This window comes from Neomonachus schauinslandi, chromosome 2, assembly GCF_002201575.2.
Source record: "Neomonachus schauinslandi chromosome 2, ASM220157v2, whole genome shotgun sequence".
NCBI classification, from domain to species: domain Eukaryota; kingdom Metazoa; phylum Chordata; class Mammalia; order Carnivora; family Phocidae; genus Neomonachus; species Neomonachus schauinslandi.
The window spans coordinates 119,095,249-119,120,849 of record NC_058404.1 but is presented as its reverse complement, the minus strand read 5'-3'; the positions used below and the strand labels follow the sequence as shown (position 1 = coordinate 119,120,849).

The window sequence follows — 25,601 nt, the reverse complement described above, 5'->3', positions numbered from 1 at the left end:
GCCATTGTGGCGTTTTGAGATATCATAGGTGTGTAGTGGTATTTTGTACTTCTCTAATGACATATGATGCTGAGAATCTTTTCATATGCTTATTTGTCACACGTATATCTTCTTAGGTGGGGTGTCTGCTCTGAACCGTTGCCTATTTTTTAATTGGCTTTTTTTTTTTTTTTAAATCATTGAGCTTTAAGAGTTCTTTGTATATTTGGGACAACAGTTCTTTATCAGATATGTGTTTTGCAAAATTTTTTCCTCCAGTCTGTGACTTGTCTTTTTATTTTCTTAACTGTCTTTCACAGAGCAGATATTTTTAATTTAAACGGAGTCCAACTTACCAATTTTTTCTTTCATGGATCGTGCTTTTGGTATTGTATCTAGAAAGTCACCACCAAACCCATGGTCACCTAGATTTTCTATATCTTATCTTCTGAGGGTTTTCTAGTTTTATGTTTTACATTTAGATTTTTGATCAACTGAGTTAATTTTTGTGGAAGAGAGAAGGTCTGTGTCAAGATTTGTTTTCTGTTTGTGGAAGTCCACTTGTCTCAGCATCATTAGTTGATAAGACTATCCTTCTCCACTGAACTGCCTTTGCTCTTCTGTCAAGGATCAGTTGACTGCATTTGTGTGGGTCTATTTCTAAGTTCTCTATTCTCTTCCATTGATCTATTTGTCTATATATTATTTTAAAAGTTCAAAGAACTCTAAAAAAAAAAGGTATCCATTTATGACACTAAAAAGAAAATTTCAATATATTCTAGAAATGCAGAGATTATTTTTTGCCACAATATAATGAAATAAATTAGTCATATATAACATTGTTTAAAACATTCTTATGTAAAAGAAATCAAAATTGAAAATACTGAATTAGAAATGAAAGATAACAGAATTCCCTATTTCAAATATATGGTATGTGACCAAAGCTGCACTCAAGAAATGCTGACGGTCTTAGTTTTACTAATAAACTGAAAAGACTGCAAACATAAATTTCTTGGTTAACATCACCTACTTATCATCTGCATTCTTAGACAGATTCAGTTAAGAAACTTTAGTGGCTCTCTCTGAAAAAGAATTCCTTTGAAATTCTGATTTGAATTACATGACATTTAGGAATTAATTTGGGAAAAACTTAGGATTATATTTAGGTTCCAACCTAGGAAATGGTGTATTTCTTATAAACCACATGTTATCCTATATTTCTTTTTAAAGTTTTATTTTTCTTTTCATATATGTTGCCCTCATTTTTTGCTAAGGTTAGTCATTCAATCATCTTATTTTAGATTTTGTGGCCATTATAAATAAGATCCTTTTTTTTTCTCCTCATGCAGGATGTCCATAAAGTTCTACTGCAGTTTAAATTTTTGATCTATTCACTGCTACTTTATAGAAACAATTTGTAATGATATAACAGAGGAAATATATCAAGATTTAAACAAAATTGTTAATGATTCATTTGTTCAAATTACTTTCTTCTCTATTCAATTAACAAACCTGACGTTATTATATTGGACAGCTATATCCAAGATGTTTTCAAATAGTGGTGAATAGGTTAAAAGTTTTTTCTTATGCCAAGTCTTGAGTTAAATACATTGTTGCATTTTATAGAATGTTTATATAATACCGAAAAGCAAATGAAAAAAAAACTCAAGCGGTAAAAAGATTTTATGAATCTGTATTTTGCTTTCTTTCCCTATAGGTGTTATATAATGCCATAACCCAGAAAGTTATTTCTGGTATGCAGGAAAGATATTTATCTTTCCATAGATGCCTGGATCAATTTACACAGAATGTGGAGAAATTTGTTGCTTACTTCCTATCTTGAAACACTTTCTTCACTTTTGTGAAGAAATTGTAACCGCTGTCTGCACTCTATGTTGTACCTCCTTCCCGCCAACTTACTGGCTGCTCCATCTTGGTATCTTTTGGTTACTCCTTATCTCTTCCCCATTATGCTCATGTCTTGATCCAGTCTCATGACTTTTATATGCCGACAATTCCCCAAATTTATACCTTAAGTCTAGATCTCTCTTAGACTTACGTATACATACATACAACTGCTTCAGTCATATCTCAAGATGGGGGTCCCCAATAGCCATTTCAAATTCAACATGTCCAAAACTTAGTTTTGATTCAGCTCCCATAGTTTCAAAAATTTGCTCTTCTGAGAGTCTTTCCCATCTCCATAAATGGCAAGTCCATCCTTCTAGTTGTTCAAGCCCAAAACTCCGGAATCATCTCTGACTCCAAGAAATACGAGAGGAAGGGATGTGCGCCACTTCTGGGCCAGAGTCTTTAAGAGTAGAGATTTTAAGATGATTTTCGCTTTTCCATCTGTCCCTTTCCTGTGAACCTGGGCATGGACAGTTTATAACTTGGCTTTAACCATGCAGATGAAAACAGCACCCGAGGGGGTGGTGGAGAAACAGGATGGGAGGGAAGTGAGCCTCTGAACGCTCATGCAGAATAGAGCCACCTGCCAACCTGGAACTCACACTTTTATATGAGATACTCCCTCTTGTTTGAGTTGCTGCAGTTTGGGTCCCTTTGTTGTAGCAGTTGGTATGTCACATTAACAAACACACCCTCCTGGATTCTATTTTCAAAGAGTAGCCTTTAAAAAAATTAAATTGGACCATTTTATCCTTTTGCCAAAATCCTCTGATGACTTCACATCTCACTCAAAATAAAAACCACAGTTCTTATAATGGACTGTCAGACCCTTTATGAGTTGACTCTCTGCTACTTTTCACCTTATTTCCCAACTCTATCTCCTTGCTCACTCTGCTCAGGAGACAGTGGCTTTCTTGTTTCTTAAACATACCTACACTATTTGTGCTTTCCTTTGCCTGGAAGGCCCTTCCCCTACCACAAAGCTCACCCATTCCCCCAAGTCATCTTAGTGGTGTGGCTCTCCTCAGCTCCCCTTTATAAGATCATATCTGATTCCCTCATGCTCCCATTTTCACCAGGTACCCACACAACCCTTGTCTAGCTTAAATTTTTCCCACCATACTTTTTACCATCTGACACACATATATACTTGCTTATTTTCTCTCTTCCTGAACCAGAATGTAAGCTCCTTGGAGGAAAGGAGGGGCATTTATTTCTTTCCATGGCTGTACACATGACATCTAGAGCAATGACCATCACATACCAGATACTCAACAAATCTATCTCGATCAAATAAAAATGTGATTCGATATATAAAATAATTACTCTCAAAAATTCTAAAGCTTTACAATTGATTTTCTTGGTTTTTAGCTTTACATTTAACAAAATTGAGATTGTTTTTTATTGCCTCTCTGTTTCATGTCTTATTGAATGAACCAGAACTTTTAGAACAATGTTAAAATGATGAAAGGAGCAGACATTCTTGTTCCAAATTCTAACTGAGATGAAGAGATAGAAAACTTAAGTGACTATTAGGGTCAGACTCAAGCAAAAGAAGTGTGAGAAGGGCTGGAGCTAAGACAAAAAGGAGTGGTAAGGATGTGATGAATGAAGGTGTGATGTGTGTAATGGCATTCAGGTCAAAGACAAATTACTGTTCTTCCTAAAGTAAACAGGTCAGATTCAGCCCAGAGGCTACCAGGTGGGGCTCAACAATGGGATTAAATAAAAAAAAAGAATTTTAAAATGTACTTATCTAATACAGAGCAAATACTTACATAAGCTTTTTTCCTGAAAAATACACATTTTAAACTATACAGAATATTTATATATCTTTTAAAAAATAATTTTTCTAGGAATATAGAAAATAATCATTATTTTACATGAAAATACACTTGCATTTCATTTCTAAATTTCCACTTGCTTTATTAAGCTTGAGGACTGAACTTCAGACATTACATAAGTAACAGGAAGTTCAAGTAAAAGATCGGAGTTCCAACCAAATTATCTGCCAAATTCAACAGTAAAAGAAAAAAAAAAAAAACCCTTTTATTATAAAATGAGTTCTTTAAATTACCTGAAGTACTTGGATCATTTCTTTTGTTTTTTCAAGGTATTTATTTGATTCATTAACTTGTGCTTGAAGTTTTGCTATTATGTCATTAGTCATCTCAAGTTCTTTCTGCATCTTTATAATCTTGCTTTCCTTGTGCTTAGCGCTTTCTTGGGCTTCACGCAGTGAAGTTTCCAGCTCCTGAATTTTCTGTTAGAAAAAGCACACATATATGAGGTGTGCCATGCAGGCAGAATCACGGTATATACATGTAAGACAAAGATGATCATATATAGGTATTAATGTTTCAGATTGCATTAACAAAGGATAGAAGAGAAACCAAATGTACTTAATTTACATATGTTCTATTTTCTTTATTTAGAAGCTGATGATTTTTGGATTAAAAAAGACCCAAATTTTATATTATAAGGTTTAGTGTTATCTTATTTCCTGGTTAGTATGGTGCCAAGCATATTAAATGGCACTCACATTTTAAATTAACACCACTTAAAGGAAATACACTTGTTAACAGACTCTTTAAGTAATGCATATAACCTATCTTTCCCTTTACTTTTATTACCTAGTTTTTAAATATAGGTATGTGGAAAAATTCGAAGGCATATAATAAAGGGTAAGTTTCCCTGTCTCAGAACCCCAGCTGACCCTGTAGCAACTACTGAACTCTTTCAAGTGTATCCCTCCAGAAATTTTCTATGCCTATCTGAGCATTTGTGAATACAGTTATAAAAACAGTCAGTCATACATACAGTAGGAACATACTGAATATACAGTTTTTTTTTTTTTTTAACCTGGCAATATATTTTCCAGATCTTTCCATTATCAACACATACAGATCTCTCCACCTTTTTGTTTTCATGGATACATACATCCTGTTTCTTTTTTTTTTTTTTTTTTTAAAGATTTTATTTATTTATTTGAGAGAGCGAGAATGAGAGAGAGTACATGAGAGGGGGGAGGGTCAGAGGGAGAAGCAGGCTCCTCGCTGAGCAGGGAGCCCGATGCGGGACTCAATCCCGGGACTCCAGGATCATGACCTGAGCCGAAGGCAGTCGCTTAACCAACTGAGCCACCCAGGCGCCCCCATACATCCTGTTTCTTAGAGGTACTATAAATTAGTTAACCCATCAACCACTAATGAACATCTAGGTTATTTCTAGTTTTTTGCAAGTAAAAAAATACCTGAATTTAAATACCTGAATTTGTCCATATTTATAAGATTATTCACCCACACACACATATACAGGTTTTCCTAGAAAATGTCTGTTTCTTCTTGGCCCCATCCAGAATTTATTTTTGTTTAAGTGAGTGAGGTATAAACCCAGATTTATTTTTTCTCAGTGGCTAGCTGGTTGTCTGGAATCAAACATTAAGTAAATCATCTTTTCCCCACCAAGTAGGCAGTTACCATTACCAAATACTGATTTCTCCTCCTTGGGTGTACTGCTGAACTCTACTCTGGTCCACTGCTCTATTTGTCTATTTCTGTATCATTACCAAACTGTTCTATGCTACTCTAAATTGTCATAATTACCAGAGTAAGAGCATACAATAATTATCTGATAGGGTATTTCCTGGGATTACTAAAGATGGAATTTCCTTCTGCTTCTTTATTGCTTCGGTAGATGGGTTTAGTATTTCTGCTATTTTTGTCTCCACCAGCTATTGAGGTCTGTAGGGATTAGCAAATCAATAAACTGTACTAGTGATCTTCTAGTTTCCATTGGTAATTGATTATTAAACTAGTGGTTGATGTTTTAAGTATTTATTTTGGTAAAAATGATAAATTGTAATTTACTCTTGGGTTCTTCACTAAGTCATTTTGTGAGCTAACAAAATAAAATAGCATATTTGCTTCACAATTCCCAAGTAAGGCTAGTTAATAAAATAACTGAATCATTCAAATAACATATTGATTCTTGGATACAGGTTAATATGCATAAAGATATTTGTTATATTTTTAGCCTCTTCCATTTTAATTTTGATATAACATTAACCAATATTAAAGACTTTGATGATAATTAGAGAAAATCTGAATTGCCCTTTCCCTCTAAGCTAGTTCTATAAATAGACACAGATTATCGTTCAATAAAAAGTTACGATTGAAGAAATTTATAATGTACAGTAATAGCACTTTATACAGTATATGTATCTTAATCAAATTAAGCTATGAGTTACTTCTCTTTTATAATTTAAAGGGAAGATCTCATATAATATATATAGTTCTGTAGTTATTTGAGTGATAGCCACAGTAGAACTAAATTCAAAAAAGCCCATCACACACACAAACATGGTCCATGTTCTCTAATACATTTGATACTATAATTTTGCTCTAAATGTTATATAAAATGCATCTTTAACTGATCAATTTGCAAATTAAAAAACATCTTCTAAGAAATCACATACCTCTGTCGTTAGTTTTGTGGCTCTTGATGTAACATGAAGGTTCTTATTGTTTTCTGTAGCAGAATCAACAAGGATACCAGATGTCAGGGAGATCTTCAAAGTTTGGTAGTTTTTAAATAGTTGTTCATTTTTCTCTTTCACTGATTTCAGGTCATGTTCCCATTCTCTGGCTATGGTAGCATTTCTTTCCTCAAACTCTGTAGATTCATTCATTATAGCCTATTGAATAGTAAAACACCATTATAACTCTAAAATGAATTACATATGAAAACTACTATGAAAACTACTAGAATTCTAGGACAAGGCATATGCTGAAATTCATTATTTAGAACATCCTAGAACAGTAATTTAAAAGAATGTGAACATTCTTTGTGGTTGGCATCAGTTCCTGAAATTTCAGAAGATGCTGGATGTTGATGATGAGACTAAAAGAAGAATAAGGACTGGAGAGGATTTGTATTGATTTGCAAGATGATAAATCTCACTTTATTGGATCAGTGCTAACATACGAAGCGGAAATCTGCAGAACTGGGCAGGTTAAAGTCACTATGTATGTTATGACATTTATAATGTCATATACAAACATTAACTGACACGTAATGGCAGAGCAAATCCAGTAAACTTAACAGCAATCTATTTTCCTGTTTCATTTCAAACCTCAGTGTTTATAGGGAAAAGAATTCACTGATTTTTGGTAATTAATCTGAAAATCTTGTATTTCTGTGCAGGGAATAACACTCAATCACTACCCTCCTTTACACTGAAGGCTAACTCTGAAATTATTCATATTATCTTTTTACTTCCTAATTCTTAAGGATGTACTTTTTGCTTTCATCATTAATGCCTTATTGGTTTTACCTATATCTTTAAGGCACTTCTATCAGACTTGGACGCTAAATTAGTTGTGTTATTGCTGGCATTCTGGGCTCTCCTTGGTTCTGCACTACTGACCTCATACCGTATAAAGTTATCAATTCCTATTTTCAAGGTGCTGGAAGAAGCCATATATCTCTGCTCATCCACACAGTAGAAATCCCTACTTTCTACTCACAAGTAGGTCCTCAAAATTACAAGAAAAACACTGAATTTTATGGGGATTATCTTATTCAAATGTTGGTTTTATGATTTTCCTCTGTTGATTGTGGACTTTTTTTTTTTTTTGAAGCAAGCTCATTTACTATTTTGCTAGCTTGAGGTATTCAACAAATGGGAATATCCACAGGAAAATATATTTTAAAAAATATTATCTACATTTCAGTGTGATTTAAGTATAGTTTTCAGATGAAATTAAAGTGTCAAAAAGGATCTACCCAAACATATGAAATATGAAACCAATTTTAGAAGCTCTTTTTTTTTAATTAACATATAATGTATTATTTGTTTCAGGGGTACAGATCTGAGATTCAACAGTCTTACACAATTCACAGTGCTCCCCATAGTACATATCCTCCCCAATGTCCATCACCCAGCCACCCCATCCCTCCCACCCCACTCCACTCCAGCAACCCTCAGTTTGTTTCCTGAGATTAAGAGTCTCTCATGGTTTTTCTCCCTCTCTGGTTTCATCTTGTTTCATTTTTCCCTCCCTTCCCCTATGATCCTCTGTCTTGTTTCTCAAAATCCTCATATCAGTGAGATCATATGATACTTGTTTTTCTCTGATTGACTTATTTCACTTAGCATAATACCCTCTAGTTCCATCCATGTCGTTGCAAATGGCAAGATTTCATTTTTGATGGCTGCATAATATTCCTGTGTGTGTGTGTGTGTGTGTGTGTGTGTGTACCACATCTTCTTTATCCATTCATTTGTTGATGGACATCTAGGCTCTTTCCATAGTTTGGCTATTGTGGACATTGCTGCTATAAACATTGGGGTGCATGTGCCCCTTCGGATCACTACATTTGTATCTTTGGGGTAAATACCCAGTAGTGCAATTGCTGGGTCGTAGGGTAGCTCTATTTTCAACTTTTTGAGGAACCTCCATACTGTTTTCCAGAGTGGCTGCACCAGCTCGCATTTTCCAGAGTGGCTGCACCAGCTTGCATCACCAGTGTAGAAGCGTTCCCCTTTCTCTGCATCCCCACCAACATCTGTTGTTTCCTGACTTGTTAATTTTAGCCATTCTGACTGGTGTGAGGTGGTATCTCATTGAGGTTTTGATTTGGATTTCCCTGATTGGATACTGGCCCTTTATCTGATATGTCATTTGCAAATATCTTCTCCCATTCTGTCGGTTGTCTTTTGGTTTTGTTGACTGTTTCCTTTGCTTTGCAAAAGCTTTTCATCTTGATGAAGTCCCAATAGTTCATTTTTGCCCTTGCTTCCCTTGCCTTTGGCGATGTTTCTAGGAAGAAGTTGCTGTGGCTGAAGTCGAAGAGCTTGCTGCCTGTGTTCTCCTCAAGGATATTGATGGGTTCCTGTCTCACATTTAGGTCTTTCATCCATTTTGAGTCTACTTTGTGTGTGGTATAAGGAAATGGTTCAGTTTCATTCTGCATGTGGCTGTCCAAATTTCCCAACACCATTTGTTGAACAGACTGTCTTTTTTTCCACTGGATATTCTTTCCTGCTTTGTCGAAGATTAGTTGACCATAGAGTTGAGGGTCCATTTCTGGGCTCTCTATTCTGTTCCATTGATCTATGTGTCTGTTTTTGTGCCAGGACCATACTGTCTTGATGTTTACTAGAAGCTCTAATATTAAGCTAGCTCCCTTTGCTCCAGCTGCATATACAACAAGCAACTTTCTGACTACTGTATATTTTACTAGGTATATGAGACAGGGATTACTTCAGAGAGCAGAATGAATATTCTGATCAGTGGAAAGTAAAACAAATTAACAAGCTTGTCTTAAGCCATGTTGGTTCTTGTGAATCTGTACACTGGAGCCAGTCACTTTGGGAACAATGCTATACATCACATCTCTGAACCTCAGAGTTGAAGGATGGGTGCATAAGCAGTGATACCACCAAGAAGAAAAGCACATCTCAGTGAAGTCGCTGGACAGGCTTGTGTATGGCATGGCCACAGCTGCTGCCTGTAGCCCTGACAGGCTCGTCTCACTCTGTCTGAGGCTACTTGGGGGAAAGGCTCAAATCCTCCAGAAGCAGGGAGAAGTGAGAAAGGAAAGAGCATTCAAGATTCCCTAAGGGGAAATTGATTATTACACCCCAAGATTTTATCTTCTTTACAAGTGTAAGTGAATATTTTTAATTATCTTTTTTTATTTTTATTTTTTTTTTTTTTAAAGATTTTATTTATTTATTTGAGACAGAGAGAATGAGAGACAGAGAGCATGAGAGGGAGGAGCAGACTCCCTGCCGAGCAGGGAGCCCGATGCGGGACTCGATCCCGGGACTCCAGGATCATGACCTGAACTGAAGGCAGTTGCTTAACCAACTGAGCCACCCAGGCGCCCTAATTATCTTTTTTTAAAGATTTTATTCATTTATTTGAGAGAATGAGATAGAGAGAGCATGAGAGAGGGGAGGGTCAGAGGGAGAAGCAGACTCCCTGCTGAGCAGGGAGCCCGACGCGGGACTTGATCCCGGGACTCCAGGATCATGACCTGAGCCGAAGGCAGTCGCTTAACCAACTGAGCCACCCAGGTGCCCTATTTTTAATTATCTTAAGGAAGCACACATAACACGTTAGAGGAAGAACATGTTTTACCCAAATTTTTCCCCCAATTTTTTTCAAACAAAAAGATAAAGTATATACAAAGACGCATATCTAAGATTAAGTTGCTCTAAGTCTTTTTTTTAAGAAAAAGGTAGAAAAATTAGAGCAAACAACAAGAAGAATGAGGTAGCACACACACAAAAATCACTACTTACAATTATTTTGTTATTATAGAAGTTATTCACTTGACAAATCTTATCATTTTCTTTCTGGATGCCATTTTTAAGATTTTCTATATCAAAATGAGTATTCAACCATTCTTCCAAAAACTGGGTCATTTCTTTCCTATTACTTAGCACTTGCTGAAATTCAGTCTTTATGCAGTGGAAGTCATTTTCTGAAAGATCTTTGAGAATTTCCTGTTTGAAAAATAAGTATTCAATCGCCTGAACATTGAGTTTTTATCTAAATATCATACATAAGGGGGAAACACCTTACTAAACTCTCATTCTTAATATTTTGAGTATTTTGAAATAAACACAATTCTAATTTATTTTAGTTGTATTAGAAATATAATTCTAATTCAAAACTTTGTTCTAGTTATTTGAATAATAAAAACCTGGCAGTATAAGCTATGTAAGGAATGTCTACAAATTCTGCCTGTTAGAATTAAAAACCACCAAAACTATCTGTGACTACTAATCACACATACGCAGTGCTGCTGCATGTAGCTTTTCTGTGCACCCAGGCTTTACATGCACGTTGGGAACTGGATGCCAGCCTCACACTGCTGGGTGAGAGCAAGACACTCCATGAGGAGTTGTTGTAATAACATTGTTCCTGACTCCCAGCTGCAGATCTAGGACGTTTTAGAAAGCATTCGGAAACTTATTCTGGGGTTCTATGAATTCCCACTTATTGGGACTAAATCTATTTTTCTGTATCTGTGGAGTCCTGAAAAGCTGCTGGCTAGTCCATTACGTGGCACTCTTCACATCTGGCCAGCGGTCACCCTGCAACCTATTTTTAATTTCTGGAAAATGAAAATGGCTCTCAGCACATGTAAAAGTACCTACTCTATATAAGAAAAAGGCTTAAAATCTAATTAAACCATTTAAAATAAACTATACCTCAATATGTAGATCCATATTCTTGCTCAATTTGAGGTCTGTGAATTCTCTGGATGGTACATCATAATCTTGTTGAAGCTGCTGTATTTTAATTAGCAGTTCATTTTGCTTTTCCACTTCATCAATAAAAACTACTTCAAATTTATTGATGGATTCATGTTGTTCTTCCTTTATCTTTGTAACATGGCTTAACACATACTTGTAGAAAAACATTAAACAAATTGGGAAATGAACCTTTTATCACATTTAGAGGAAATTTTAAACCCTCAAGACAAAGAGGTGGGATGGCATATCTTGTTTATCTATATCCTCTGGTAAGTGAGGAAGAAGGAAAGAGCCTCTCTCTATCCCCAATTTTTTCCTCTCAGTATCTTGGGAGAATAACTTCCAGACTTCAAGTTCCTTATTTCGGATTCCCTACTGGCTACACCTCATGGATGTCCTACAATTACTTCTGATTCACTGTTAAAATGGAACATAATCTCTTTCCCTATAAACTCACCTTTCTCTTCTGCTCACTTTTTGGTTAACTGTGTCACCAATCATGCAGGTATCCCAGCTAGACGCCTGAGGTTCATTTTCAACATCCCTCTCCTGCCTACCTTTGTTGGGTAACCAGTGTGGGTATACCAGCCTCAAGATTTACTTCTCACATGTAGTTAGATGTTTGGCATCAAGGTGACAATAATTTGAATGCCATATGTTCCATGGACCTCCTGGATAAATTCTGGATATCTGATTGCCAGTCAGAATATCAGGGCCTGAGATGCAATCTACCTAGAAAAGACAGACACCAACTCCCTACTTCCTCAATCTCCCACCACTCCTTAACCTCTTATAATCTGGCTCTTCCCTAACCACTCAATTAAAACTGCTCTGACAAAGGTCAACAATAAGCTCTATTATCAACGAATTGAGGGCATCTCTTCAATTCATATTCTGGCTGTCTGAAGTATCTGCCACTCTTGACCATTTCGTCTTTGACATGCTGTCCTCCACTGACTTGAGCAATAGCACTTTTGCTTGATTTTCTCCTGTCTCTTTGCCATTTCCAAGCTCAAACCCATTTGTTGCTCTCTTTTCTGCTACGGCCTCTTGAAAATTTATCTTTTCCAGAGTTCTTATCTTATCCTAAGGCTCTTATTTTTCTATTATGCTTTCTGGGTGACCTTACTCACACATGTATTATCTAGCATGTATATGCTGATGAATTCCAAACCTTTATCTTTAGTCCTGACTTGTCTCCAGACAAACGCCAGACTCATATAAGTGCCTACTTGTTTTTCTTCTTGAATGCTCCATCATGGGTATTTCTACCTCAAAACATCTCAAACTAAACACCTGATCGCTTCTCCTGCCTTGCCTGCCTTGCTCCTCTTTCTTTTTTGTCAGTTAATGGTACCACTCTCCACAAACCTGGCTACGCCCAAATTCTGGCACTCAATCTAAGCATCTCCCTCCTTACCTCACTATCAATCATGTGAATCTACTATTTTAAGCTGCTGAATATTTAATTTCTTTTATCCTCCCTGTCCCTATGAATCCTTTTCTAGTAGTACGGTCACCTGTAATATCTAACCTGGACCACTATAACTGCCTCTTGTCTCCTCTCTCTGCCATAAACTCATCGCTTTTCTACGGTGAAGTAGCTAAAATGGTAATCTGATCATGCTACTGCTACCACTTAAAAATAACGGCCCCGTGGCTCCCCATCATCTGCAAAATGAACTCTGAGCATTATTGCTTCAGTCCAGCTTCTACTGTGATCCCATTTTCTGTAATTCTTTATCTGGTTTGTCATACAACCTGCACGTGCTTCTGTCACTACACTTACTAGCTGCTTATATGTTTGCCTCATGTGCTAGACTAGGAGATTTCTGAGATATTATTCCTATCTGTCTCTAAAGCACCATGATGGTATCTAGGCTCACAGGCAGAGCTCAAGTTTTGTTGAATGAACAGGTCCTAGAGGCACAGTGGATCCTGCACATACTATTCTGAGATGCACATAGTCTTTAATTCAGCAGTAAATATACTAAATAGCAAATATGCTAACTCCCAAAGTAGGACTTAAATGTACTGATGTTAAAACTAAAATTTATACCAATATTTACAAAGATATTACTAAAAAAGGTAGTACCTGAAGTTTCTTCATGACTCTGTGGAATTCCATTGAACATCTTTGGTTTGCAGTGAGAAGTTTTTGAATTTGTTTGATTTGTGGATATGGAAGTGAGAGGTTTGCTTTTACTCTAACTGAAAGGTCTTTTTGGGTTTCAACTTCTTTCTCCAAGTCAAGGGATAGTCTATTTAAGCACTCATAATGATTATACATCTCTGAGTATCTCTTCAGAAGCTCCTAAGGAAAATTAGAAATCATTCAGTTTAACAATTCATCCTGATTTAACAACAAATAGTCCTTGACCTAGAATTGTTTTTTTCTTTTAATTTTTAAATTTATTTTACTTTTAAATGTAAATTCAATTAATTAACATATAATGTATTATTTGTTTCAGGGGTACAGGTGATTCATCAGTCTTATATAATACCCAGTGCTCATTACAACACATACCTTCTCCATTGTCCATCATCCAGTTACCCCATCCTTCCACCCCCTCCCCTCCAGCAACCCTCAGTTTGTTCCCTATCATTAGGAGTCTCTTATGGTTTGTCTCCCTCTCTGGTTTCATCTTCTTTCATTTTTTCCTCTCTTCCCCTATGATCCTTGCCCTAAAATTGTAACCAAATTTATGCTTTAACATTTTCTGTATTACAGAAACAAATTAAGACCTTTATGTTTTTTAAAAAAGGAAACTCTTATTGTTGATTTTGGATTATAGAAATAATATTTAATTACTGTGAAAATTTTAAAAATTTAAACAAATGTAACAAAGAAAACCAGAAACAACCACGGTTATCATTTTGATACATTTTCTTTTACTTTTCTGAGCATTCATGAATTAAATGACCATCTACAAAGAGTGAGGATAAATATGAGGGAATTCAATCTAGTACGTGTTATAGTTCAAGACTGAATGCTGGCTCATGTTTACAGTAGGCAATGTGAGTTTGCAGGTCAAACAAGTGACGAAGAATCAAGCTAGCTATTTGCCAGCTTGGTGAAGCCTCTTTACACATTTCTATTTATCTGCCTAGAATCTGAGTTTTCTAACTTTTTATCAGAGTTAGAGTTCAGGTTCTATCTCTGCTACTTCCTGACTAGGAAATCATTGAGCCATTTTCCCAACTACACAATGATGATTGACACAAAGTTTTCTAGGGGAAAGTAAATATTATAGTGTATCTCTATCTATGTAATCTGTAAAATATATACAGACATTATGGCTTAAGGGAAATAAAATTATATTTGCAAAAAATGTTTCCATATACAAGTTTTAAACTTATACCCGATTTCAAATCCTGATTCTACCAGCCATGTGACCTTGGGCACCTATTAAACTTCCTCTTCAAGCCTCGTTTGTAAATGGGGCAATAAGCAAAGCATCCGGTATATTAGTGCATTTGGCAGACACTCAATAAGCCTGGCCTCTGAGCTCAAATGACTAGAGGCCACACAGGGGACACACCGGTCAAAGTACAGGTGGAGGAACACAGTAGTTCAAATTGCTAATCATATAAGAAATAACATGTTTAATTCAGGGTGCTAAATAATAGAACAAGGGGCTGCTGACAATAATGAGCTTCCTTTTTAATAACTTAAGGAAAAGCTAGCTATTCATTCATCTGGGATGTTGGAAAGGGGATTCTTGCCTTTGGTCTTAGTATGAATCACATTATGATATGGAACAGCACTGTGTAGTCACTCATTTGTACTTTTAAAACATATTCTGATAGGAATGTGCTAAGTGACATAAAAACACACACAAAAAGTCTTTAGGGATCTTGCATTTGGAGAGCAGTGACAATTAATCGTGCTGGCCTTTTCCCTCAGCATATATTCAGAATCCAAATATTTCCCACTGCTTCCACTGACACTTCTTTAGGCTGAGCCACCATCATCCTGGCCTGGATTATTGAACTTAGTCTCTCAAATGTTCTTCCTGCTTCCACTCTGTCCATTTTCAACACAACAATCAGAGTCATCCCTTTAAAATGTAAGTCAGATCACGTCTCTCTCATGGTCAAAACCCTCCAATAGATCTCCATTTCACTCAGACTAAAACCCAAAGATCTTTTAAGGCCCCACAGCTTGTGTCTTCCCTATGAGCTCTCTGACCTGATTTCTTATTAGCTTTCCCCCTTCTTGATGCTCCTGGAACCCACCAGGCAGTCTTCTGCCTCAGGAGCTTTGTACTCGCTATTTTTTCTTCTCATCCTGTTCTTCCCTCAGCCAGCTATATGGCTTAATCCTTTACCTCTTTCAGGTATTTACTCAAATCCCACCTTTCCAGTGGGGCCTTAAAATCACAACCCCCCCCCACTGTTTTGTGTGTTTATGTATGTACATATGGACACACAGGCACACCTATACTAGATTAATAAAATTTTAAAAAAACATTGAGCATTATCTATTTATTCATTCCACAGACGTTCCTTGGATTCCATTTAGGCCTTTGGAGGAGTACCAATATTCATTTGTAATTTTAACATAGGGCACTTACTTTTATCCTAGAGCACTTTTCTCTCAGGCTTTCTGTGAGGTGGTGTCTTTCATTACATTGTGACTGTTTTTCGTATTTTACTACCCCTTTATGGTTCTGTTGGTCCTATGTTGGTACAAAGAAATAAACAAGGCTTCAACTATAACTACGTTCACATATAATGTCCTTACGCTTTTCCAATTACATTTTTTCACATCATTTCAATAATGGAATTATAAGCTTGTAACTCAAAAACGAAGTTAAAAATGGCCAGAAAATGATTAACAGTACCATTAAGTATTGTAGTGAATGGCCTCAACTCATTGAGAAAAAATGTGGAAGAACCACATATTTTTTGAGATGGGATTTATTCCTGTAACTGTCAGAGTTGAAAACTAGATATTAGTTTACATCTGATTCTTACGATTCTAAGTTTCTGAGTCAGAATTAGTCTCTGAATTGCTGCCAAATAGTACACTAGCAAAACCACCTGAAATATCTCTATTCATACTCTTCCCAGCACCTTGGAACACAAAATGTGTATCCTGTTACATTTTGTACTTTTTGATTAGAAGTATAAAACAAAACGTTTTCTCCCATTTATTCACTACAGTACTTAGAAGAATGACTAATAAATATTTGTTGAATGAGTTAAATTTCTTTATGAATTTCATTAGGGTCCACATAAGGATGGTTCCCAAGTGTACATGTTTCTATTGATACTGCAAATGATTCAGTCTTCTACTCTTGTTGAATTATGAGAATAAAAAAAAGATTTTTCTAGATTTTATACAATTTCTTATTTGTCTGAATTTTATGTTATTTTCTAGAGGGTTCAACTGAGTTTTTTAAGACGTGATTCTGAACATGTAAAGACAGTCACACTGCCTGAAGTTCCTTCCCCTGTGTGTATGGCCGCTGAGAAGAGAGCAGGCCTAAAACTCCGTCATGGGGACGCAGAGAAATCTAGTCCTTCAAATGTTTTTCTATGAGGATAATGCCATTTCCTGGTTTAAAAAAGCCTTTTAAAAATTACATGAAAGAAAATGGTCTGCTTTATGTAACAAATCTTTTCTTAAAAATAAGTAATTAAAATGTTATTTTCTGAAAAATATTTTGGCTTCTTTTAAAACTGTATCTTCTATTTGTGTGAAAAATTATAGTAATACTTTTCCCATCATCCTTTACTGTTCGTAGAAATTTCCAAAAAGAGAAAAAAAAAAAAAAAACCCCACAAATCCCCTCCCTGCAAAACAAAAGAAACCAAGCAAACCCAAAAACCCCACAACAACAACAAAACCAAATTATTCCCCTTTCCAAAAAAGCTTGATTCTTATAGACAGTTACTAAATAAGGGAAGATTCTGAACTCACTCTAGCTATCATTTCTCTTAAGGTTTCCCTGAATTGGTCTCTTTCCATTTTGAGAGACTCTTTTATCTTTCTTAGCTCATCTCTTTCTTTAGCTAAAATTCTTATTTCTTCAAGGCTTTTATGAAGTTTCTTAGTCAAGTGTAAGTTATCCATTTCCACAGTTTGCATAGATAAATTTTGGGCCTCAAATTGCTGCTTCAATTGTTCCATTTTGTTTATATTTTTATGAGTTTTATTGACATCTTCTTTCATTTTAAGAAGTCGAAGCTCTTTTTTCTGAAGTTCTTGTATCTTGAGATAATTATAAAACAAGTTAGAATGCAAACAGAATTCCTTCAAGGAAGGAAAACAGTGTCTACTGGCTATATACATACATCTATATCTCTATCTTTATATATCTGTATCCATATTTTTTCTCATTCCACAAATGATTTTGGACAGTTACTCCCCAAAGAACAAAACAACACATACCTTTTTCTGTAATTCATCTTTAGATTTATTTAAATCCTTTTGAATATTTGAAATCTGAGCTGTCTTTTCTGAAACTCTCTCTCTGAATTTATCAATAGTTTCTTGGTGTTCTTTCAAATGCATGTGAGCAATTTTTAGTTCCTGTTGTGTCTCCAAATCCTTTATTAGAAGAAATTGAGAAATATCATGATATCAAGGCACATTACCTTTCCTTAATGATGAATCAGTTTAACAAAATCTTAAAAAACGCATGTTCATAGTTCAAAACAACCAGCACACTGCCCCCAGATTAGAACCGTACAGAAGGATATTAACTAAAGTCCCTGTCCCTAGCCTCCCCCATCCTTGTTGGGCTGCTTGGTGATCTCTGCCACTGCTTTCCTCCCTCTCATACCACTTGGGGATTATTCTAAATCAGTAACACATAAAAAGGGCCCATTCTCAAGTTTAGTAATCCATTATACAGATGTACCCTACTTAGCCAGTGCCTTATTGGTAGACACTTGGATTACTTCTAGATTTTTGTCAGCAGTAACAATGTTGCAGTGAATGCAGCTGTATTTCTGTCCAAATGTGTGAATGTATTGGTAGGATAAATTACTACAGGTGGAATCGCTGTAGCAGATATATATGCTGACAAATCTTTAATAAAGCAGTGTCAAACTGTCTCCCTAAAAGGTTGTGACATTTACATTTTCACCAACAGTATTATAAGAAGGAAGCTTCTGGTATTAACACATTTACTGGATAGGTAGAAAGAGCACAACTCACTCTAGCTTTGGTTTCCTGTAGGTTTGCCTGGAGCTGGTCTCTCTCCAATTTCAGATTATCTCTTTCTTTCATTACAGATTTCATTTCTTCAAGGTTTTCATGAAGCTTCTGAGCCAAATTTAAATTCTCCATTTCTATTTTATCCAGAGTTAAACTTTGGGCCTTGAATTGTTTCTTCAATCGCTCTATTTCAGACATTTTTTTCTGTGACTCACTGACATCTTCTTTTAACTTAAAAAGCTGATGTTCATTTGCCTTAAGTTGTTGAATCTTAAGATAATCATAAAATAACGTGTTAGGAATAAGACAGTTTTTTTTTTTTTTTAAAGATTTTATTTATTTATTTGAGAGAGAGAGAATGAGAGACAGAGAGCATGAGAGGGAGGAGGGTCAGAGGGAGAAGCAGACTCCCCGCCGAGCAGGGAGCCTGATGCGGGACTCGATCCCGGGACTCCAGGATCATGACCTGAGCCGAAGGCAGTCGCTTAACCAACTGAGCCACCCAGGCGCCCAGGAATAAGACAGTTTTTAAGGGAAGGATAGTTTCTAAATTGATTAAGACAACAGTCTTCCTATGTTGCTCATTAATATTCTGCAAAATTTCACACAAAATTTATTTTCTTTTGGGGTATAACATATATAAGTACATTAATCTTAAGTGTATAGCTTAATTATTCTTGATGTAGGTATACATCTATATAATTATAACCCAGACTAAAATTTAAAACATGTCTAGCACCCCCAATGTTCCTGTATGCCCCCCCTCCTAGAGCTAAACACTATTCTGAACTTTTTCATCCTAGATGAGTCTTGCCTGTTTTTGAACTTATAAATCACAATGTATTTATCCATTCTCCTATAGATAGACATTTTACTTGTTTTCCATTTTTTGCTGTTATGATTATAGAACTGTTATGAGCATTCTTGTACATAACTTTATGTGGAAGTATGCATTTTTTCCTCTTAGGTACATACTCAAGGAACAGAAATGCTGAGCCACAGGCAGGTGTATGTTCAGCACTAGTAAAACTGCCAAGATGTTTTCCAATGTGGCTAAACCATTTTACATCCCCAAAGGAGCTTACACACAAATAAATCAAATATCCAAACCAAGCATATTCTCCATACCTTTTCTTGTAATTCAGCGTTTGAATTTTCTAAATCCATCTGCATATTTGATATTTCATCTGTCTTCTCAGAAACAAGGCCTCTGAGTTTATCAATAGTTTCCTGGTGCTCTTTCACATGCATGTAAGCAATTCTTAGTTCCTCTTGTTTTTCCAGCTCCTTTATCATTAGAGAAATTTTAAGAATGGTGACACAGCTTAATATTAACTAGTATTTTTTTTTCTGAAAGTGATTTATTTCCTTAGGATAAATAATAAAACTATAACTTCTTATTCTACATCTTTGTTGTTAGGAAGTTATAAGCTTTCCCTGCCTCCCTTTCCCTGTCCTCACCTCTCCACAACCTACTCCTACCTTTGAGAGGCAAACACATGATCCATATACTATTCTACAGCTTGCTTTTTCTTCTAAGAGTGATTTGGGCTTCCAAATTAGGACATTCAAATCTATTTCTTCTTTTCTTTCTCTTTCTCTCTCTTTCTTTCTTTCTTTTTCTTTCTTTCCTTCCTTCCTCCCTCCCTCCCTCACTTCTTTCTTTCTTTCTTCTTTCTTTCTATGTGTTGTATAGTATTCTGATATATCGCTCATATTTACCCAGTTTCCTTCTCATGGACATTTAGATTGTTTCCCACTTTTTATTACAAATTGTTACAATGAACAACCTTGTGGTGTATGTGTGTTTGTGTACGTATATAAATATACATGTTGGATGAAGTCTACAAAAAAAATACTGGTTACAGAATTTGACATTTTTAGAACAATATCAAATTACCTGCCTGAAAGTCTGTATCAGTTCACTCACACCAACACTGCCACTTATGTCAAAGAATGGCTCACTGCTGTCAGGAAAACATCACGTTTACTCACTAGTATAGGAAGAGTGACTTACTTTAGCTTCTTTTTCTCTGAGGCTTTCCCTGAGCTGGTCTCTCTCCATTTTAAGGGTTCCCTCTGCACTTCTGAGGCCATCTCTTTCCTCAGTAACACATTTTATTTCTTCAAGGTTTTCATGAAGTTTCTGACTCAACTTTAACTTCTCAGTTTCTACACTTTCCAGGGTTGAATTCTGGGCCTCTAATTGCTTCTTCAATTGCTCTGTTTGATACATACTTTCTCTGAGATCATTTTTTACCTTCAGAAGTTGATGTTCTTTCTCCTGATGTTCTTGGATCTTGAGATAATCATACAACAAATTAAGATATAGATAAATATTGAAAAAAAATGCTAAATAATACTTTCAAAATTAAGTAGGCAAATCTTTGTCTTCAATTTCAGGCTAATTCATATCCTGTTTCATTACACAAAAGACCTAATTCAAACTCGCAAAAAAAAAAAAAATACCTGTGCTTTTAAGGTAGCATTTGAGTTTTCTAAATCCATTTGCATATTTGATATTTCATCTGTCTTCTCAGAAACAAGGCCCTTGAGTTTATCAATAGTTTCCTGGTGCTCTTTCACATGCACATAAGCAATTCTTAGTTCCTCTTGTTTTTCCAGCTCCTATTTATAATTAGAAAAAGGAAAATGATATATTCAGAGTGACAAAATTCAAACTGCGTGTAGAAAGGCAGAGGGTAAGAGGTAATTATGCCCCCGCCCCCGTTAGACCTCATCCTCTAAGTTTGTCTTAAATGTCAATACATGCTAGATATGTTACTCCACAACTTACCCCCTTTCCTAATAGGATACTTCCAAATCAGCACCATGGCACTACATCCTTCTTTACTGGTGGCCTAGTATTCTATGGTCTGAATGTGTAGCACTTAATTAACCAGTCCCCTGCTAATGGACATTTAGCATTTTCCCTATTTTTTTGTTTGCTTTGCACAATTGTGTTAATGTGTACAGGATGTATAGCTAAGACTGGACTTTTGGGCTCAATGAATAAACTTATTGAAATATTTGAAAGATAGTACCAAATATTCCCCCTCCAAACTTCCTCAAGGTTGGAGCAATTTTACACTCCCACCAATCCTATTGATAGCCCATGGTTCTTTTAGGACACAATGTCATGTTTACTGGATGGGGGAAAGAGGGTAATTCACTCTAATTACAGTTTCTTTCAGGTTTTCCTCGAGCTGGTCTCTCTGTACTTTGAGAGTCTCCTCTACACTCCTAAGATCATCTCTTTCTTTTGTAACAGATCTCATTTCTTCAGGGTTTTTGTGAAGTCTCTGAGTTAACCTCACATTCTCCATTTCTTTATTTTTCAAAGTTGACTTTTGGGCCTCAAACTGGTTCCTGAAGTATTCCATGTCACATATTTTCTCCTGAGTCTCACTGACAGCTTTCATCTTAAGAAGCTGATATTCTTCTTCCTGAAGTTCTTGAATCTGAGAAAAAATAAAACAAGTTAGGACAAAGGCAGAAATTTGTAGGAAAAAGAGGAATTGTTTCTAAATTAAGTCAGTCATCTTTACATTTTATCTAATGTATATACTATTTTCTTCCACAGGGAAATGAGCAACATAATAATCAGATGTCATTTTCCAACTTAACAAAATAAGACCTACCTTTTCTTGTGATTCAGCATCTGAGTTTTCTACATCTCTCTCAATATTTGCTTCTTGGTCTGTCTTCTTTGAAATATTCCTTGTACTAATGGTTTGTTGGTGCTCCTTCAAAAGAACATAAGTAGTTTTTAGTTCCTGTTTGATTTTCAGTCCCTTTCTGATTGGATAAAAATTAATAAAACAACAGTGAATTTAACTACCTTAACATTATTTTTGTAGCTAAAAAAAATTAGAAGGAAACTTACTTCAGCTACAGTTTCTTTAATGTTTTCTTTGAGTTGGTCTCTCTCCATTTGAAGAACTTTCTGCACCCTTTTCAGCTCATCTCTTTCCTTCATTATAATTTTTATTTTGTCTTGACTTTCCTGAAGTTTCTCGGTCAACTTGAGCCTCTCATTTTCTATATTTTGTAATGATGAATCTTTGACTTTGAGTTGCTCCTTTAATTGCTCCAGTTCACTCATTTTTTCCTGAGTCTCAATGATTTCTTTGGTGCTAATAAATTGTTCGTGTTTCTCATGACGCTCTTGGATCTTAAAATAATAATAAGTTAACAGCCAAAATATACATACATGTAAAATGTGTGTGTTTATATATAGATCTGTTTTTTTTTTTTTTTTTAGAGATTTTATTTGACAGAGAGAAAGAGATAGCAAGAGGATGGGGGGGGGAAAGGGTAGAGGGAGAGGGAGAAGCAGGCTTCCTGCTGAGTGCAGAACTTGATCCCAGGACACTGAGATCATGACCTGAGTTGAAAGCAGATGCTTAACCAACTGATCTGTTTTTGTTTTTAAAGGAAAAACACCCAGGATGTTCTGCATAACAATCTAGTATGCAAAATTAGTTTCTATAGTTCAGTTAGCTAGCTCCCTTAGGTTTTTTTTTTTTTTAAAGATTTTATTTATTTTTTTGACACAGAGAGAGACAGGGAGAGAGACAACACAAGCAGGGGGTAGTGGGAGAGGGAGAAGCAGGCTTCCCACCAAGCAGGGAGCCCAATGCGGGGCTTGATCCCAGGACCCTGGGATCATGACCTGAGCCGAAGGCAGACGCTTAACCGACTGAGCCACCCAGGCACCCCGCTCCCTCAGGTTTTCTCCTACATGTCCTTCACCCCCAATTTACCTTTTTCTGTAATTCATCATTGGTTGTTTCTAATTCCTTTCGAAGGCTGGAGAGTTCAGTTTCCCTCTCTGAAAGATTCACTCTCAGCTTATCAATAGTTTCCTCCTGTTCTTTCAGGTGACAACGAGCAACTTTCAGTTCCTCTTCGGTTTCCAGGTGCTTTAATTATTAGAGGAAATTGTTGAGAAATTTATAGAAACATTATAACCATTATACTCTAACTCCTTTTCCCAAAGATTTAATTTTTACAAAAATATCTGCTTATAAAATAATAATAAAAAAAGCACACGGGGAAAGGATGAAACCTACCTTAGCTGTCATTTCTCTCAAGTTCTCTTTGAGTTGGTGAGTTTCAGACTGAGGAACTTCTCGCAGCCTCTCAGCCATCTTGAGCCTTTCCATGCCCACTCGTGGCAGTGCTGCCTCTCCGGCTTCGAGCGGCTCCTGCGGTTGCTCCAGCTTGCTCAGGATTTCCTCAGCCTCATCGTCCTTTTCTTTCACATTGAAGGTCTGATCTTGTTGATCTTGAGGCTCCTGGATCTTAAGAGAATCCTAAAACAATAGAGTTGACAGCCAAAGATCCTTTATATTATTCTAGGGGAAAAGAAATCAGGACATTTTCTAAAACGATTAAGTCAGGATTCAGTGGCTCATTACAGAGCACTCTTTCCAATCTCCCACTCGTCATTACTCAGGTATTGAACATTTATTTCCTGAGGGTTCATTGTGTTGTTACTATCCTATTAGAGGCTGGAGATACAATAGTAAATGAGACTTACATGATCTTTGCCCTCCTGAGACTTGCACTTTAGAGGGAAAGATAGACATTATGCCAAATCTTACCAAACAGAGGTTCTGGGTTCCTGCAGGGTATGTGGCAAACCTAACTTACCCTGAGTGGTTAGGAAAGGCTTCCTGGGGGATGGAAAGCTTCAGTTGAGAACTGAAGGATGAGAGCACTAGTTAGGCAAGGGCATATGGAAATGATGCAGGCAGGGAGACCAGAACATCTGAAAGCCATGAGATGAAGCACAATGCTGGAGCATCATGAGCAGGGCTAAGAGTGAGCAGAAATAAGGCTGGAGACCAGCAAGGAATGGGACGCAGGGCCTCAGAGGCCCTGTGAGGGATTCCAGTCTTTAGTTCAAGAGTAGCAATAAACTATTAAAGGGTTTTAAGAAGAAAAGATTACTTGGGTTCAGAATGGGGAATGAATTACAAAAGTAGAGGAATGACTATGGGGAGACCAATAAGGAGGCTACCACAGAAAGCCAGGAACAGAAATAACAGTGGCTTGGATTAAGGTGTTGGCAATGTGGGGAGAAAAGATGGAAGATTTCACACACACATACGCGCGCGTGCACGCACACACATACACCCCTCTTAAAATCAACAAGGTTTGGTGCTTGGATTATAGAGTGAGTGGGAGGAAAGGATACTGGGAAAGGTGATTCTCAGATTTCAGTCTCAGGTACTGAGGAAGTGCCTTATGAGATGCTATAGGAATAGATTTAAAGAAGGAAAGAAAATGGTTTTTCTGGCTTTATCCTTTCCTGTACTTTAGCATTGCTTTTTCTAAATCATTTTTAAATATTTAAGAAGACCACTGTCTTCTCTGAAGCATTTCTCTCAATTTCAACAGTTTTTAGTATTTATATTTTTTAGTTCTGTTTCCAATCACTTCATAATTAAGAGACATTTAAAGAAAACATAATAGTAACATTATAACTACAACACAAGTGCTTCCTTTTCCAAAGACTTCTTATAAAACACTTATTAAATGGAAGGAAAGGATGAAACTTACTTCAGCCAACGTTTCTCTAATGTCTTCTTGCAGCTGGTCTTGTCCAACCTGAACTGCTTCTTGTATTGTCTGAAGCTTGTCTCTTTCCTCAGTTAGAGATTTTGTTTCTTTATGACTTTCTGGAAGTTTTTCAGTCAACTCGAGCCTTTCTATTTCTATGCGTGCCAGTGTCACTGAATCCTTGGTTTTGGATTGCTTTTCCAATAGCTCCACTTCATCCATTGTTCCCTGAGTATCACTGACTTCTTTCACATTAGGCACTAGCTCCTGTTCCTCATGAAGCACTGGGATCTTGTGATATGCATAAAATACCAAGGTTACTATCTGGAGATTATTACCATAAATTTTTTTTGTGTGCCAAAAGGTGATTTTATTAAAGCGTGGGGACAGGACCCATGGGCAGAAAGAGTTGCTGCTGTATTATCATAATTTTTTAAAGGGAAAAGATGAGGATATTATCCACAGAAATAAAAGTGATCCTGAACCCACAGCCTACTGTGGATCATGAACTCCAATTTATTCATTTTCTCTTGATTCCTACCAAAGCTATTCATGACTTTTCTGCTGGTCATATTCTGCTGGTCATATTCTGCTGGTCATATTCTGCCATAATTTTCTTTTGCTCCAGCTTACATCCAAAGTGAATCAATTCTTATACTTGACTAACACACTGTTAATCTAGTCAGTTGCACACTT

General features: G+C 36.3%; 1 protein-coding gene across 2 annotated transcripts in view; it reads right to left on the bottom strand.

The window, feature by feature from the left end:
• CENPE (centromere protein E) overlaps window positions 1-25,601 on the bottom strand; it is an 84,891-nt gene that overhangs the window by 9,807 nt on the left and 49,483 nt on the right. Inside the window, exons 29-44 of one of the 2 annotated variants that reach the window (XM_044912655.1) lie at window positions 24,906-25,196; window positions 23,411-23,641; window positions 23,102-23,260; window positions 22,222-22,509; window positions 21,509-21,796; window positions 20,805-20,963; window positions 19,464-19,622; window positions 18,336-18,605; window positions 17,565-17,723; window positions 17,094-17,384; window positions 15,742-15,846; window positions 13,260-13,478; window positions 11,120-11,317; window positions 10,205-10,408; window positions 6,368-6,586; window positions 3,968-4,153 (exon numbers count right to left, since the gene is read on the bottom strand). In XM_044912655.1, the coding sequence (XP_044768590.1) occupies window positions 3,968-4,153; window positions 6,368-6,586; window positions 10,205-10,408; window positions 11,120-11,317; window positions 13,260-13,478; window positions 15,742-15,846; window positions 17,094-17,384; window positions 17,565-17,723; window positions 18,336-18,605; window positions 19,464-19,622; window positions 20,805-20,963; window positions 21,509-21,796; window positions 22,222-22,509; window positions 23,102-23,260; window positions 23,411-23,641; window positions 24,906-25,196 (3,426 nt within the window). The remainder of the gene's footprint in view (window positions 1-3,967; window positions 4,154-6,367; window positions 6,587-10,204; window positions 10,409-11,119; window positions 11,318-13,259; window positions 13,479-15,741; window positions 15,847-17,093; window positions 17,385-17,564; window positions 17,724-18,335; window positions 18,606-19,463; window positions 19,623-20,804; window positions 20,964-21,508; window positions 21,797-22,221; window positions 22,510-23,101; window positions 23,261-23,410; window positions 23,642-24,905; window positions 25,197-25,601) is intronic. The other variant, XM_044912656.1, reaches the window with a different exon arrangement.